This window comes from Phascolarctos cinereus, unplaced genomic scaffold (genome assembly GCF_003287225.1).
Source record: "Phascolarctos cinereus isolate Bilbo 61053 unplaced genomic scaffold, phaCin_HiC Scaffold_1;HRSCAF=81, whole genome shotgun sequence".
NCBI lineage: Eukaryota > Metazoa > Chordata > Mammalia > Diprotodontia > Phascolarctidae > Phascolarctos > Phascolarctos cinereus.
This window is the reverse complement of record NW_027555514.1, coordinates 21,452,908-21,466,691: the sequence shown is the minus strand read 5'-3', so window position 1 is coordinate 21,466,691 and position 13,784 is coordinate 21,452,908. Positions and strand designations below refer to the sequence as shown.

The 13,784-nt window shown below is 46.3% G+C and overlaps 1 protein-coding gene across 1 annotated transcript in view; it reads left to right on the top strand.

The window, feature by feature from the left end:
• ANO10 (anoctamin 10) overlaps nt 1-13,784 on the top strand; it is a 233,615-nt gene that overhangs the window by 7,208 nt on the left and 212,623 nt on the right. Inside the window, 3 exon segments of the mRNA XM_020993215.1 lie at nt 6,241-6,393; nt 11,211-11,408; nt 11,957-12,091. Coding sequence (XP_020848874.1) covers nt 6,255-6,393; nt 11,211-11,408; nt 11,957-12,091 — 472 coding nt within the window. The 5' untranslated portion in view covers nt 6,241-6,254.

Genomic DNA, 13,784 nt, shown 5'->3' with positions numbered 1-13,784 from the left:
TGAGCCCCTTTGCCCCCCCCCGCAGCCCTTCTCTGTGTACTCTGGCTGATAAGGTCCTTCCCAAAATGGGGTCCCCGACACTGAGCTCTGCAGATTTGGGCTGGTGAGGGCCAAGGCCAGTGGGCCCCTTACCTCCATCATCTGGAGCTGGGCTTGAGTGGCTTCCTCGGATCTGCTTCTTCAGCTGTCTCTGTCATAGGAATGTGAGGCATTGACAGAGACACCTTCTTTCTCCCCAGGCTGGGATGGTAAATGTTTAACAACTGGCTGGGGGTCGGGGAGCTTGTAGGATACACTTTTTAGTCTACATCATTAAAATTTTCTCCACTTCCCTAAGTCCAGAGAGGCACCAGAACAGTTTGTGGTGTTTGCCCATGTCCAAGGTGCTCCTACTGAGAGCAACCTGGGGAAGTGAGCATTGTCAATCAAGTCTTTATCAAGTACCTGCTATGCGTCAGGCAGTGTGCTGCTGCTAGGAAAACAGGAGCAAAGAATGCAGTCACCCCTTCTGAGGAGCTTAGGCTCTAATGAGCAGCCGACAAGGCCATGAGAGAATTCTATAACACATAAGTCAGTAAAAACGAAGTTATTAAATACAAGGTAGTTTGGGAGGAGGGCATTAACCGCTGGGAGGATCAGGGAAGATTTCATGCAGAACATGGCACCTGAGCTTGGACTTAAGAGGGGTACTCTGTGAGGCAAAGGTCAGGAGGGTGGGTAAACAGGGCAAGGGAAGAGGGCAGGCAACTTCCAAGAGGCTAGTGCATTGAGATCTGGAGGGAAAAAAAGCTTGGGGAATAGTATCGGAGGCTAAGCAGAAGAGTTCGTATTCTCTCAGTTAGCTAAGTATGGGCACTGTGTAGACAGACCTGCTGCTAAGGAGACTGGCAGGCTGCACTGAGCAAGACAGGACTGCAGTGGAGAGCCTTGGGAGTCCAGGAGACCCAGCTAGGGCAGTGGTGTAGGGGAGAGGTGATAAGGCCCTGAGCTAAGGTAGGAGCCGGTGGGAAGGTAGGGATGGCAGGGATTGTGGGTGAAAGGGGGATGAGGAGTTCCAAGATAATGCTCAGGGGACTGGAAGGATTCTGGTGCCTTTGACAGAAATAGGGAAGGTTGGAGGGGGAGGGGCAGGTGTGGGGGAGAAAGATCCCTGCTTCACATGGGTGTCTCCAGGGCGTCTAACTTGAAACATCTGAGGAGGAACTAAAGCTCAGGGGAGAAGCCTCTCACCACCCAACAGCAAGAGAGACTTTTCTGTTGAAGGGTGATTGGACCAAAAGATCCAGTTTTGAGAAGGCTGGAGATAAAGGTGAGGGAAGGACCAAGGTCTGGGAGCCACGGGAAGACGTGGGAGGGAGGAAGATTGGCCAGGCCTTGCCCAGTGCATCGAGGATGAACAAGTCTGCATCCCGAGAGGGAGCTCAGATGGTGTTTGAAAACGGCAGGGCTTCAGACTAAAGTCACCCTCGGTTTTCAGTATGAGCTTTCACACCTTGGAAATGGATAAACTCCACAAATATGTCTTGAGTTAATCGTTGTGTTGATTGTCTAGATTTAAGGAAGTCTAATGTTGATAATGTTAATATTGCAGATTAAGTGTAAAAGTCTATCCTGGGTACATTTCCCCCCAGAGAGCCAGTCGTTAACCACTTACCAGCACTGCCTGGAAGAAGGGCCCTCTGCCTGTGATGGTGGGAGGCGCTGAGGGTGGGAGACCCAGCTTAACTACTATTGGCTGAATTCTGGTAACAGACACGTCCAAGAGTTGTAGAGGGGCGATGCTCTGTCCTTGGCCTCTGGGAGGCTGCTCCATCTCAGCTATTAGTCACCAGTCCTTACCCCGGGGGTGGACCCTGAAGACTCCTCTTTGGCATGGTTACCAGTCAGCCAGCATTGATTAAGGGCCTACTGTGTGCTAAGCACAAACAGAAATGGTCCCTGTCCTCAGGGAGTTCACAGTCTAATGGGGGGGAGACACGTGCAAACAACTCTGTCCAAACAAGATACATACAGGATAAATTCGGAACCATTTCAGAGGAGGGCCCTAAGGTTAAGCAGGGCTGGGAAAGGCTTTGTGCCACAGGTGGGATTTTAGTTGAACCAGAAAGGGGGCCGGTGAACCCCAGAGGCAGATGGGGGCAGGAGGGAGACAGCCAATGAAAATGCCTGGCCTGAGATGGTGTGTCATAATGTGAGGAACAAGAATTAAGTCATGAAGATGTCATGGACTTAGAGCCTTGTCATCTCCCCCTCCCCTATCCCAACCTCCCAGGTCATGCCAGCCACATCTTATTTTTCCTCTTCAGTTGTTTGCATATACTTTATCCTTCCTACTAGAGTAGAAACCTATTTGAGGGCAGGCTCTCAGTTTTATTTACTTCTTTATCTTAGTAGCTTCTTCAGTGCCTAGCATGGTGCTGTATACATTAGAGAGAATGTTTTGGAATGTGTTCATTTGTAGCCTCCAAAACAAGGAATTTTAGATGGCCGAGGATCCGGCCCCCCAGGTGGTCAGTGGGCACATGCTGTTTATCTGCGGTCAGTTGGGGTTTGTACCCTTTCCACAGTCTGGTATTTGGATGACTCCTGTTCTTCTAGAGGAGGTAGGGGAAGGTGCCGACAGCAGAGGGGAGCTCTGCCAACCTGAAGCCTGATTGATTGGCAAAGAAACAGCTGAACACACAGGCCCCAGGGCCTTTGGACAGGGGTGGGGAGCAGCTCAGGGTCCTAGAGTCGGAGCTGGAAGGGCCCTCAGAGGCCACCTGATCCATCCCAGGGCAAGAGACTGAGGCTGAGGTGATGAAGCCCAGGAGCACTGGGCTCATTAGAGGCAGAGGTGGGACTTTGGGAGCCGAGAGCCAGGGTTCTTTCTGGTGCCTCCTGTCTGGTGCAAGGCAGTAGGAACACGGCAGTGGGGATGAGCCTCCTGCCACAGCAAAGCAGCCTGAGCACCCCCTTTGACCTGAGCTCCCCTTCACAAGAGGGGCATGTCAGCCAATCAACTAGTACATTCCGAGGCAGCTAGGCAGCGCCATAGTGCACAAAGCGCCAGGCCTGCAGTCTGGACGACTGATCTTTATGAGTTCAAATCCAGTCTCAGACACTAGCTCTGTGACCCTGGGCAAGTCATTTAACTTGTTTGCCTTAGTTTCCTCATGTGTAAAATGAGCCGGAGAAGGAAGTGGCACATCACTCCGGTACTTTTGCCAAGAAAACCCCAAGTGGAGCCCTGAAGAGTCCAACCACAGTACATTCCTGGGTCAGCCGAGAGAAGATAATGATGTGGATACTCCCATTTTGTGTCTTCGGGAGAATGAGGTTCCTGGTCCATCGTTCACTCAGTCAACAAGTATTTATTAAGCATTTAACTCTGATCTAGAAGCTGTGCTCATCTCTGGGGTTACCAAGACAGTGAAAGAAAGGCCTCTGCTGTCAGGGAGCTTACCTTCTGATGGGAGAGACCATGTGTAAATAACTAGGTCGATTGCAGATCTGCTCCTAACCGGTGGAGGGCATTGGAGAGGGGAAGGACTTAGTGGCTTGGGGGGATGGGAAGGCCTCCTGGAGCAGGTGAAATTTGAGATGAATCTTGAAGAAAGGCAGGGAAGCTAAGAGATGGTGGGGAGGGGAGTGAACGTTCCAGGCTGGAGGGACAGTTGGTCCTGAGGCAGAGAAAAGGGAGAGGGAGTGTGGAGTTCATGGAAGAGAGGTAAGGGCAGCAAGAAGGCTGGCAAGGTGGGAAGGCACTAGATTCTGAGAGCTTTGCATGCCAAACAGAGGTGCTTATCTTGGAAGTCGCCAGGAGCAGCTCAGACCTAGGCTTTAGAGAGAAGGGGATGGGGTCAGGAGACAGGGAGATGAAGGAGAAAGCTGGGGAAACAGTGCAGGTGTGTGGGGATGAGGACCTGACCTAAGGCAAAAGAGGGACCCTGGAGGAGAAGTGCCAAGGTGGAAGTGGCAGCTTTTGTAAATGAATTGGCAGTGGGGGAGGGCGAGTGGGAGTAAAAAGTCATGGACGAGATTGAAGTTGGCGCTCCCTGGGTGCCTAGGAGGTTGGTGGAAGTTTGGAGAGGGAAAATCTTGAGTTCTGTTTTGAGCATGTTGAGTTTGGAAAATCTTTGGAGATGTAGCCTGGAGCTCTGGGTGGAGTTTAGTGTTGAGTAAATAGGCCTGAGAGACTTGTGAATAGAGATGATTGAATCTGTAAAAGCTGACAGGATCACCAAACATCACCAAGCATCCAGCATAGAAGAGTTGGAGAGTGGGGCGCAAGGGGTGTTCAATAAGGGCAAACATCTCTGGTGGGAGGGCTGCTGAGCCCTGCTCAGGGCTGCTCATCTACCTCGCACATGTCCCCCTGTCACCCAGCTCTCACCTGTGGCTCCTGCCCACCAGGCAAACCCCAGGAAAACCAGCTCAGCAGATGGGCTAAATCAGGTTGAGAGTTACCAAAGGGCCTCAAACCCGTTGGTGAATTAGGGTGAGTGTCTACCCCAAGCTGCTGCTGCTTCTTCTTCTTCTTCTTCTTCTTCTTCTTCTTCTTCTTCTTCTTCTTCTTCTTCTTCTTCTTCTTCTTCTTCTTTTCTTCTTCTTCTATTAATTTATTTTGATTTATCAACAATCACTTGATATGCTTTTGAGTTTAAAATTTTTCTCCCCCTTCCTCCCCACCACCCTCCCCAAGATGGTGCACAATCTGATATAGGCCATACATATACATTCCTATTAGACATATTTTCACATTAGTGATGATGTAAGTAAGAATTAGAACCAATAGGACAAACCACCAGAAAGAGGAAACAAAACTCAACAGAAGAAAAAAAAATAGCAATTAGCATGCTTCAATCTGCATTCAGACTCCTTAGTTCTTTCTCTGGATGTGGACAGCATTTTCCATCCTGAGGCCTCTGGAAATGTCTTAGATCCTTGTAATGCTGAGAAGGGTTCAGTTTATCAATCTTAGTCATTGCACAACGTGGCTGTTATTGTGTACAAAGTCCTCTTGGTTCTGCTCGCTTCACTCAGCATCAGACCATACAAGTCTTCCCAGGTTTCTCTGAAGTCAGCCTGCTCATCATTTCTTCTAGCACAGTAGTATTCCATTACATTCATGTACCCCAACTTGCTCAGCCATTCTACCCCAAGCTTCTGACACAACTGACTGACAGCAACAGTGACTAATAAGGCATCTTAATCCCAAGCACAGGTTTCCCTGGGCCTGCACTGGGGAGCTCCTGCCAAGTTTGCATGGAGCACTCAACCTTCATTCCAGCCCTTCAGTCGTTGTTCAAGCTAGTGCTTCACCTACATGTCTTTCTGTTTATTTATTTATTACTGGGAAGAAGTGAGCATGGAATGGATTTTAAGTATTTTCCGTTTTCTGACCCACGTTGCCAGGGCATGGTGTCAGCTGAGTCCCTCTGACCTAATATCTAGTGTTTAGAGATTGGATTTTTTAAAAAATTAATTTATTTTAAATTATGAACAATCATTTCCATAAGCTTTTGAGTTTTAAATTTTTCTCCCCCTCCCTTCCCACCTTCCTCCCCAAGATGGCACACAATCTGATATAGGCTATACATATACATTCCTATTAAACATATTTTCACATTAGTGATGTCATGTCTTTATGTTTTTACAGCAGTAGCATGAGCTACTTTGTCGAATGCTTGTGAAAATCTAAGCAAACAATATCTTTACTGGTTTAGTAACTGGTAAAAAATAAAAATAAACTTAGTTTAGCATGATCTGTTCTAGATGAAGCCATACTGGCTTTGGGGTGATTTCCACTTCCTTTTCTTGGTGTTTATCAGGCATCTTTTTAATGATTTTTTAAAATGAGTTTCCCAGAAATTGAAGTCGTGCTCACTGACTATTAGTTTGAAGGCTTTCCAAGCCCTCCCCTGCTGTGTCTTTGCCTTGAGAACAGAAGGACCTTGAAAGATAACTGGGAAGCAAGGAGACATTTCAGGGGGGCTCCTCCTAGTTACCGTTCCCATGAAAAAGTGATTGTTGATACTTTGCCTTTCCCACTCTACGTTTTGTTCCCACGAGTGGGGTATAAAAACCCTAACCCTCAGATCAGTAAATGAAGCATGGTCTAGACTTGCTACCCACCTGGCCCACGTAATTCTTTCTCTCTCTCATACTTGCCGGAAAACAAACATTGTCAGGGACATAGCTGCCTGTGACACACGCCTTTCCACCTTTTTAAAAATTTAATTAAATTTTTTTTTTTAGCAAATTGACATAAGATGAGAGCGACCTTATCTGCGCTTGATACTTCTGAGACTCTTTTCAAGCCTTTAGTAGTCTTAGAACTTGCCCGAGATGTCAAAGAAGAGACCAGGAAGTGGCTGGAGAAAAAAATTAATGAGAAGAAGAAAAATGGAGGTGAGTAAATTTAGGTTTTACTAAGTTTGGGGTTCAACCTGAATTGCTGAAAGTACTTTTAGAAATGTTTTGCATTTTTTTTTCCCAGTTACTGTCAATGGCCACTTTTAACTCTATTTGTGACATATGCGGTACTTAAAATGGAAGCAATTAAACTGTTTATCTAATGAAGGGTACTAAGGCATGTAAATACAGAAGGAGCAGCTCTCAGGCTAGAAGACAAGAAGACAAATATGGGAAAAATGAAATACGAGGGGGAGTCCTTGTAGAGGATGATCGGTCTTTTTCTTAGGTATTCTTCATCTCTAAAATACTCATTTTTTTTGCACATCATCATGACTGTCCCAGTAGGCCAAGATGATGGCCAGCATGGTGTCAAAGTTTTTGTAATTTAATGTTGGCATCGTTTTTCTTCATGTTTCTGAATTGAGCTATTTGGGAATAAATTTACTTACTGACTTTCGGAACAGTGACAATGAAATCATGAGGTAGAGACAGTAACAGAAGAGTTGTCACAAGGCAGGATGTGATGAATCATAAGTTTAATTATTCAGCCAAGGATTGATAGAAGAATTTAGAGGAAGGAAAAAATCCCTTTAGGTTGGAGTTGTTAAGGAGAGAGAGCATTAAGGAAGAAGTCGGATTTGAAGTGCACCTTGAAGGATGGCGAGGATGTGGATAGACTTTTGTTAGTTTTTGGGCCCTTTGGGCATTGTTCCAAATTGTCCTCCAGAATGGTTGGAGCAGTTCACAACTCCACCAGCAGTGCATTAGTGTCCCAATTTTTCCACATCACCTTCAGACAGTAAGCATTTATTAAGCACTTGCTGTGTGCCAGGCACTGTGCTATGCTCTGGGGATATAGTCCCCACCCTCAGGGAGATCACACCTGTCCCCCCTTTTCCTACCTTTCCAGTCTTGCCCCTTTACTCCCTCTCAGTGATTCTGATCTGCTCCTGGTGCAGACCACCATCTCCCGTCTCCCACTGTTTATTCTCCTTGCCTGGAAAGTTTTCCCTCCCACCCCCACCCCCACTTCTTAGCTATGCTGGTTTCCTTCAAGTCTCATCTCAAACCCTGCCTTCTACAGGAGGTCTTTGCTAGGCCCCCTAAATGCTAGCACCTTCCCTGGAAGATGGCCTCCCCACTTATTGTGGCCTCCCCACTTATCGTGGCCTCCCCACTTATCGTGGCCTCCTTACTTATTGTGGCTTCCCCGCGTATCATGGTCTCCGTGTATTGTGGCCATATCATGTATGTACCTAGTGGTTTGCATATGATATCCCCGTTAGACTCTGAGCTCCCTGAGGGTAGGGACTGTGGTTTTGCCTTTCTTAGTTCCCTAGCTGTAGTAGGATGCCTGGCTTACAGGAAACACTTGACATGTTTGTTCACTGATAGGCAGGCGATATGGGGGCAGGCTGTCCAGAGGAATACAATGAGATGAACAAATACCTCTTAAACTCAGCGTAGAATTGTAAATCCCAAACTCTAATGAGCCACACTAATGTGCTGAACCCCTAACAGAACATGTACCTTTTCAAATGAATTATCCAGCCAATCATTGATAGAACAGAACACTCAAGTCAAGGTTTATTAACAGCAATGATAACACTGGGTTAACCATGTGAGTCAGAATAAAATCTTGATCTTTTCTAAAATTGCTGAACGAGATCACAGCCAAGGAATAAAAATTCCTCAAATTAAGCCTGAACTTAACTGATAGTTCATTTGGTTGAGGGCTCTGCTTAGATAGTGATAACAGTGGATTAAAAAAAAAATAAACAATCTTGACCCTCCACTAATTGATTTAGACCATCTCTTGTCCCAAAACTTTATTCCAAATGTTATTATGATTTCAGTGTTTATATGAAAGGTTTTTGCATAAACTGAAGGAGGCGTAATTATTACATGTAAGTGAAAGGGCCCAGTGGAATTGGTGGGATGACTGGTTTTCTCCTTATTAACCTCTTGGCAATGAAAGGCAGCCTGTTGTGGTGACAGGGCTGGCTTTAGAGGTGGGAAGACGTGCGAAGTCTTGCCTCTGAGATGTACCATGGACAAGTCACGGTCTTTGAGGGCTCCAGGCTTCTTTCTGTGATCCTGTATTACAGATCAGTTGCCCATCTGCTTTGGCAAAGGGATTTTCTGTGTTAGGAGTTACCTATACCTGTGAAATCCCAGGGTGTCTGGATCAAAAAACAAATTAGGTGAAAAAAGCCTTTTGTAGTATCAAAATTCAGAAAATAAATTATTTCTCCCATAAGTATTGCAACTTTCATATTATTTGTGCTGATTATCAAAATCCAGTGGTCCTGCTGTAGACCTCTTTTGAGGCTGAGGGAATGAGATCAGGGAAAGCCTGGTGCACTGATGCTCACCTTGCCCAACTTTGGGGAGGCAAGGGTGTTGCTTGTGTGGCATCTTTGTGGTTGGGGTAAATATTTTGACTTGGGGAAAATCGCGCACCCAGGCAAGTCTTCAGGTGCCTTCAGAGCCATTTGTCTGCTTGTTTCTGGAGGCTGAAATACCTTCTTACCAAAAAAGATTTGTGTTAAAATTTGTGCCTTTCCTTTAGGTTCGTATGCTTTTTTTCCCCCCTGAAAAAAGCCTGTTCATCTGAAGAACTGTCACTTCTGTTGGGAAGAGGCCAGGGCAAGTCTGAATCTGTGGCTTGTTGGAGGCAGCAGCTGGGGTGGAGCACTGGTCCAAGGGGCTGGGGCCCAGCCCCTCCATTGGCCAGCTCTGAGAACTCAGGGCAAGTCGCTGTGCCCTGATGAGCCTCGCCTCAGTTTCCACACTTGTAAAAAAGGAGCTAATGATGTTTGGAATAGACTCTTACTCTAATGTAATGGCTCTGTGCATCATAAGCCAGAACGCTCAGGCGGGTGTGGGAGGCTCTTTGTCTAGATGACATCATTTGAGGCTCACCCCAGCCCTGTCCTAGGCACAGTTCACCCAGATGGGGCTAGAGGCAGGAGATGGAGCCAGGTCTCCCTGATTCCCACTCCACTGCTCTCTCCATTGGACTGCCCTGCCTCCCCACAGTCACTGTGTGGCCAAGAAGCAGCCACATCGTTAAAAATAGCTTCTCTTCATGTTGCGCTTCCCCTGCGTCATCTTGTCACCACCCCTCTGTGGGGTAGGGGCTGTTATGTCCGTTTACAGATGACAAGACTAAGGTCAAGAAAGGGTTATTCCAGGGGCCTCGAGGCCCCTGTGGCCTTCTAGGGCCTTGGGTGTGGCCTTCTGACTGAGTCCAAGTTTTTGGGTTGTTTTTTTTTTCCCTTGAGGCAGTTGGGGTTAAGTGGCTTGCCCAGAGTCACACAGCTAGTAAGTATCAATGATCAAGTGTCTGAGGTCGGATTTGAGCTCAGGTCTTCCTGACTCCAGAGCCGGTGCTCTATCCGCTGCACCACCTCGCTGTCCCCGTGTCCAGGTCTTACAGAATAAATCCTTTTGTGAGGGGGATTTGTTCTGGGAAGTTTGGATTCGGCTGAAGGGCCCTGCTCGAGGACCTGGAGGGCCGCGGGCGGCCTCGAGGCCAAAGGGTTCCCAGCCCTGGTTTGTTCTCTGCCTGCTGTGTAGCTCCTGAGCCCAGAACCTTGCTTGTTTATTGATTAATTGGTTAACTGACTTGCCCAGGTGGCTGAGATGGGCTTTGGTGCAGGGGCTTATGGCTCTAATTCCTGTATTTGAGCTCCCTTATAAAAGGGGTGCTAATGTGTTCGGGCCTGGTTGGTTTTGTTTGTTTGTTTGTTTGAAATTCTATTCATTTTCCCTTCCTCTGATTGCTTTTATTTAGAGACTTACTTATTTGAAAGCCTGATGTAGGTAGAAGAAAAGATAAATATCTCTTGTATTTTTTTAAGCATGCCTTTTTTTGTGCTTATTTCTTTTTTTAATATAAATTTATTTATTTTTAGTTTTCAATATTTACTTCCACAAGATTTTGAGTTCCAAATTTTCACCCCATCTCACCCCTCCCCCCACCCCAAGATGGCATGCATTCTGAATATCCCTTCCCCTAGTCTGTCCTCTCTTCTATCTCTCCCCCGCCCCTTCTCTTATCCCCTTCCCCTTCTATTTTCCTGTAGGGCAGGATAGACTTCTGTGCCCCATTTCCTGTATTTCTTATTTCCCAGTAGCATGTGAAAACATTTTTTTTAAACATGTTTTTAAAACTTTAGGTTTCAAATTTTCTCCTTTCCTCCCTCCCCACCCACCCTCATTGAAAAGGCAAGCAACTCAGTATAGGTTATACATAGGCAGTTATGCAAAGCACTTCCATGGTAGACATGTTGTGAAAAACTAACTCTATTTCCCTTAATCCTATCCTGCCCTCCCATTTATTCCATTCTTTCTTTTGACCGTGTCCCTCCTCACAAGTATTTACTTCTGATTACCGCCTTTCCCAATCTGCCCTCTTCTCTATCATCCCCCTGTTCTCTTGTCCCCTTCTCCCTCTATTTTCCTGTAGGGTAAGACTCAATTGAATGTGTATGTTATTCCCTCCGTAAGTCAAATCTTATGAGAATAAGATTCACTCATTCCCTCTCACCTTCCCCTGTTTCCCCTCCACTGTAAGAGCCTCTTCTTTGCTGGGTTTTTTTTTGTGTGTGAGATAATTTACCCCATTCTACCTCTCCCTTTCTTCTTCTCTGAGTATAATCCTCTCTCATCTGTACATACACATAACTTTTTTCCCTCCAACTACCCTAATACTGACAAAGGTCTCATGAGTTATAAATATCATCTTTTCATAAGCATGCCTTTTTACCGACATTTGCCTCTCTCCCCTCCCCTTTTATTTACAGGTGCCCAGTTGCTAGTTCGACCCTTGATAGAGAAGTGTGAAGAGCAAACCTTGGAAAGTCAGAATTTGTACCTCATCGGTGCCTCCACGATCAGGCTGTTGCTTGGAGCAGAGTCGGTGGGCTTAGTGAAAGAATGCAATGACAACACCATGAGAGTGTTCACATATGAAACCAGGCACAACTTCAAGGGCTTCAGTGGTGAGTTCTCCATGGCTGGCTTTTCTTGGCCTATGTTCTAGGTGGAAATAATATTTTAGGGGAACAGACTAGTGTCACCTGGGAAGCACAACAGACAGGTGCGTCCCATGGGGAAGGCTCACTTACGGTGTGGGAGTGCTGTACTTTTAGGATATGAAAAGCACATCTGTCACGGGACTTTTAAGATCTAGACCCAGATGGGATCTTAGGGGTCTTCTCTTTTTTGCTGATGAAATGGGCCCTGGCTGACACAAGGAATAATCATCCAAGGTAGGGATTTGAACCCAGGTCCTTGGACTCCTGAGGCAGAACTCTGATCATTGGACCATACCCCTTATTAATGACTTAATTTTTCCTGCTCATCTGTGATGTCTAGATAATCTATGTGCTGATTTGTTTTTTGCACTTTGAGTCCTAATTGTGTTTATTATTGGGGTTATCATTTGGGGGCGGGGTCTGGGTAACTAGAACAGTATCACTGAATTTTTCTTTTTAAACCTTGCAGTTTTTAAGCAAGAGTTAACAAACCCTTTTTATTTCTGTTTTAGATGATAATGATGATTTCCTTACAATGGCTGAGTGTCAATTTATTGTCAAACATGAGCTTGAAAATCTTAGAGCAAGAGATGAAAAAATGATTCCTGGCTACCCCCAGGCCAAGCTCTATCCAGGAAAATCAATCCGTAAGTTACTCAAGGCTTTATAGTTACTTATCCAAAGGGAAGTTTCCTGTGGGGTACATCCAAAGAGTCCTCTTTCTTAACATAGTTTCTTTGAATTATGTAAATACCCAGACTTTCATGATTATCTTTTGATTCCTGTTTTTATTTTGAATATTCTGTTTTTAAACCAGCCCGTTTTCTTCGAAGTGGTTCTACTTTTTAATTCAGAATGTTCTGAGCTCTTATAGTGGGCTGGCTAGTGTATACCTAGTTTAGATTTCAGTATGGACACAGGTGACCGCTAACACACCAACCAGTCAGTTAGCCACAAGTATTTGATGCCCAAAGGCTTTGCAAAATAGTATGATCAGAGAGCACAATAGTAACACATTTGTATGAGGGCTGTATGGTGACAAAGCCCTTTATATAAAGAACATGCCTTCCCTCAAGGAGTTTGTAGTCTAGTTGAAGATTTAGAACACACACGCACACATACATACACGTGAAGAAAGACTTAATGCTTACAGAATAGCCTCAAAGATGAATAAAAAGCTTGCCTTTTTAATGAAAATGCCAGTTTTCTCTTTCAGGGCCTTAAATAGGAAACTCTGTCTCAAGAAGTAGTAAGCAGGTTGTCAGCCATTATTTCTGGGCATCTTCCTTAAAGAGTTGTTGTTCATTTGTTTCTAAATCATGTATAATGTCAGATGAAAGTAGTGTGTAAGTTGTCAGACCTCATCATTTCCCTTCTGTTTCATTCTCTCACAAAGATGAGTCTTCCTATGGCCCATGGCAGTCTATGGCCACACCACGCTGAATGTGCCCAATCCTGTTTGATTGAGGAAGCTAAGCAGGGTCGGGCCTGGTTGGTACTTGGATGGGAGACATACATGTCCCACGGCATCGTTAGAGTAGTACATGGATGAAGAAGAAGTGGTTAAGACGTGAAGAAAGAGCCTGGCACACGTGTAATTCCGAAGTTTGGAATGCTGTCAAAGGAGTTCGCTAGAATTCCAGCTTTTACCCGTTAGAGTCGCTTATCTGGGGCGGCCAGAGGGAGGCACCCGTCCGAAGCAGATCTTGCCCTCTTTCCTCCCAAGCCCTGCCTCCCCCCGTCCCTGTGGGGCACCGCTGCCCTGCTAGGCCTGAGGGCACACCGTCTGCCTGCTGTCCTGCCCTCCCTGCTTGTCCGCCCCTACATCCAGTCTGCTGCCAAGTCTTTGCGTTTCTTCCTAGACCACGTCCCTTGGGTGTGCCCTTGGTTCTCCACTCCCAGTCACTGCCTTGGTGCAGGCCCTCGTCCCTTCCCAGCAGAATGACTCCCTTTGCCTTCCACTTCCCTCCCTGACTCCGGCCCTGACCCACTCAAGTCTGTCCTCTGCCAGAGTGGTTTTCCTAAAGGGCAGAGCCCTCTGGGGCTCCATGAGCACCAGTGGCTCCCTCTTAAGTTGGATCCTCCAGGGTCCAATACAAAAACCTCTCTTTGCCTTTTAAGGCCTTCATAACTGCCCACCTCCTGCCTTTCCAGCCTTCTTACACTTTATTCCCTTTCAGGCACCATGAGATCCAACAGCATTGACCAGTGTTGTACAAAAATGGTAGAAGTTCTTTCCTTGCACATGTCTCCTGAGCCTGTGCCTTTTCCTTGACTCTCCGCCAAGCCTGGCATGCTTGTCCCTCCTCACCTGGCTTCCCTGGCTTCCTTCGAGGGTCA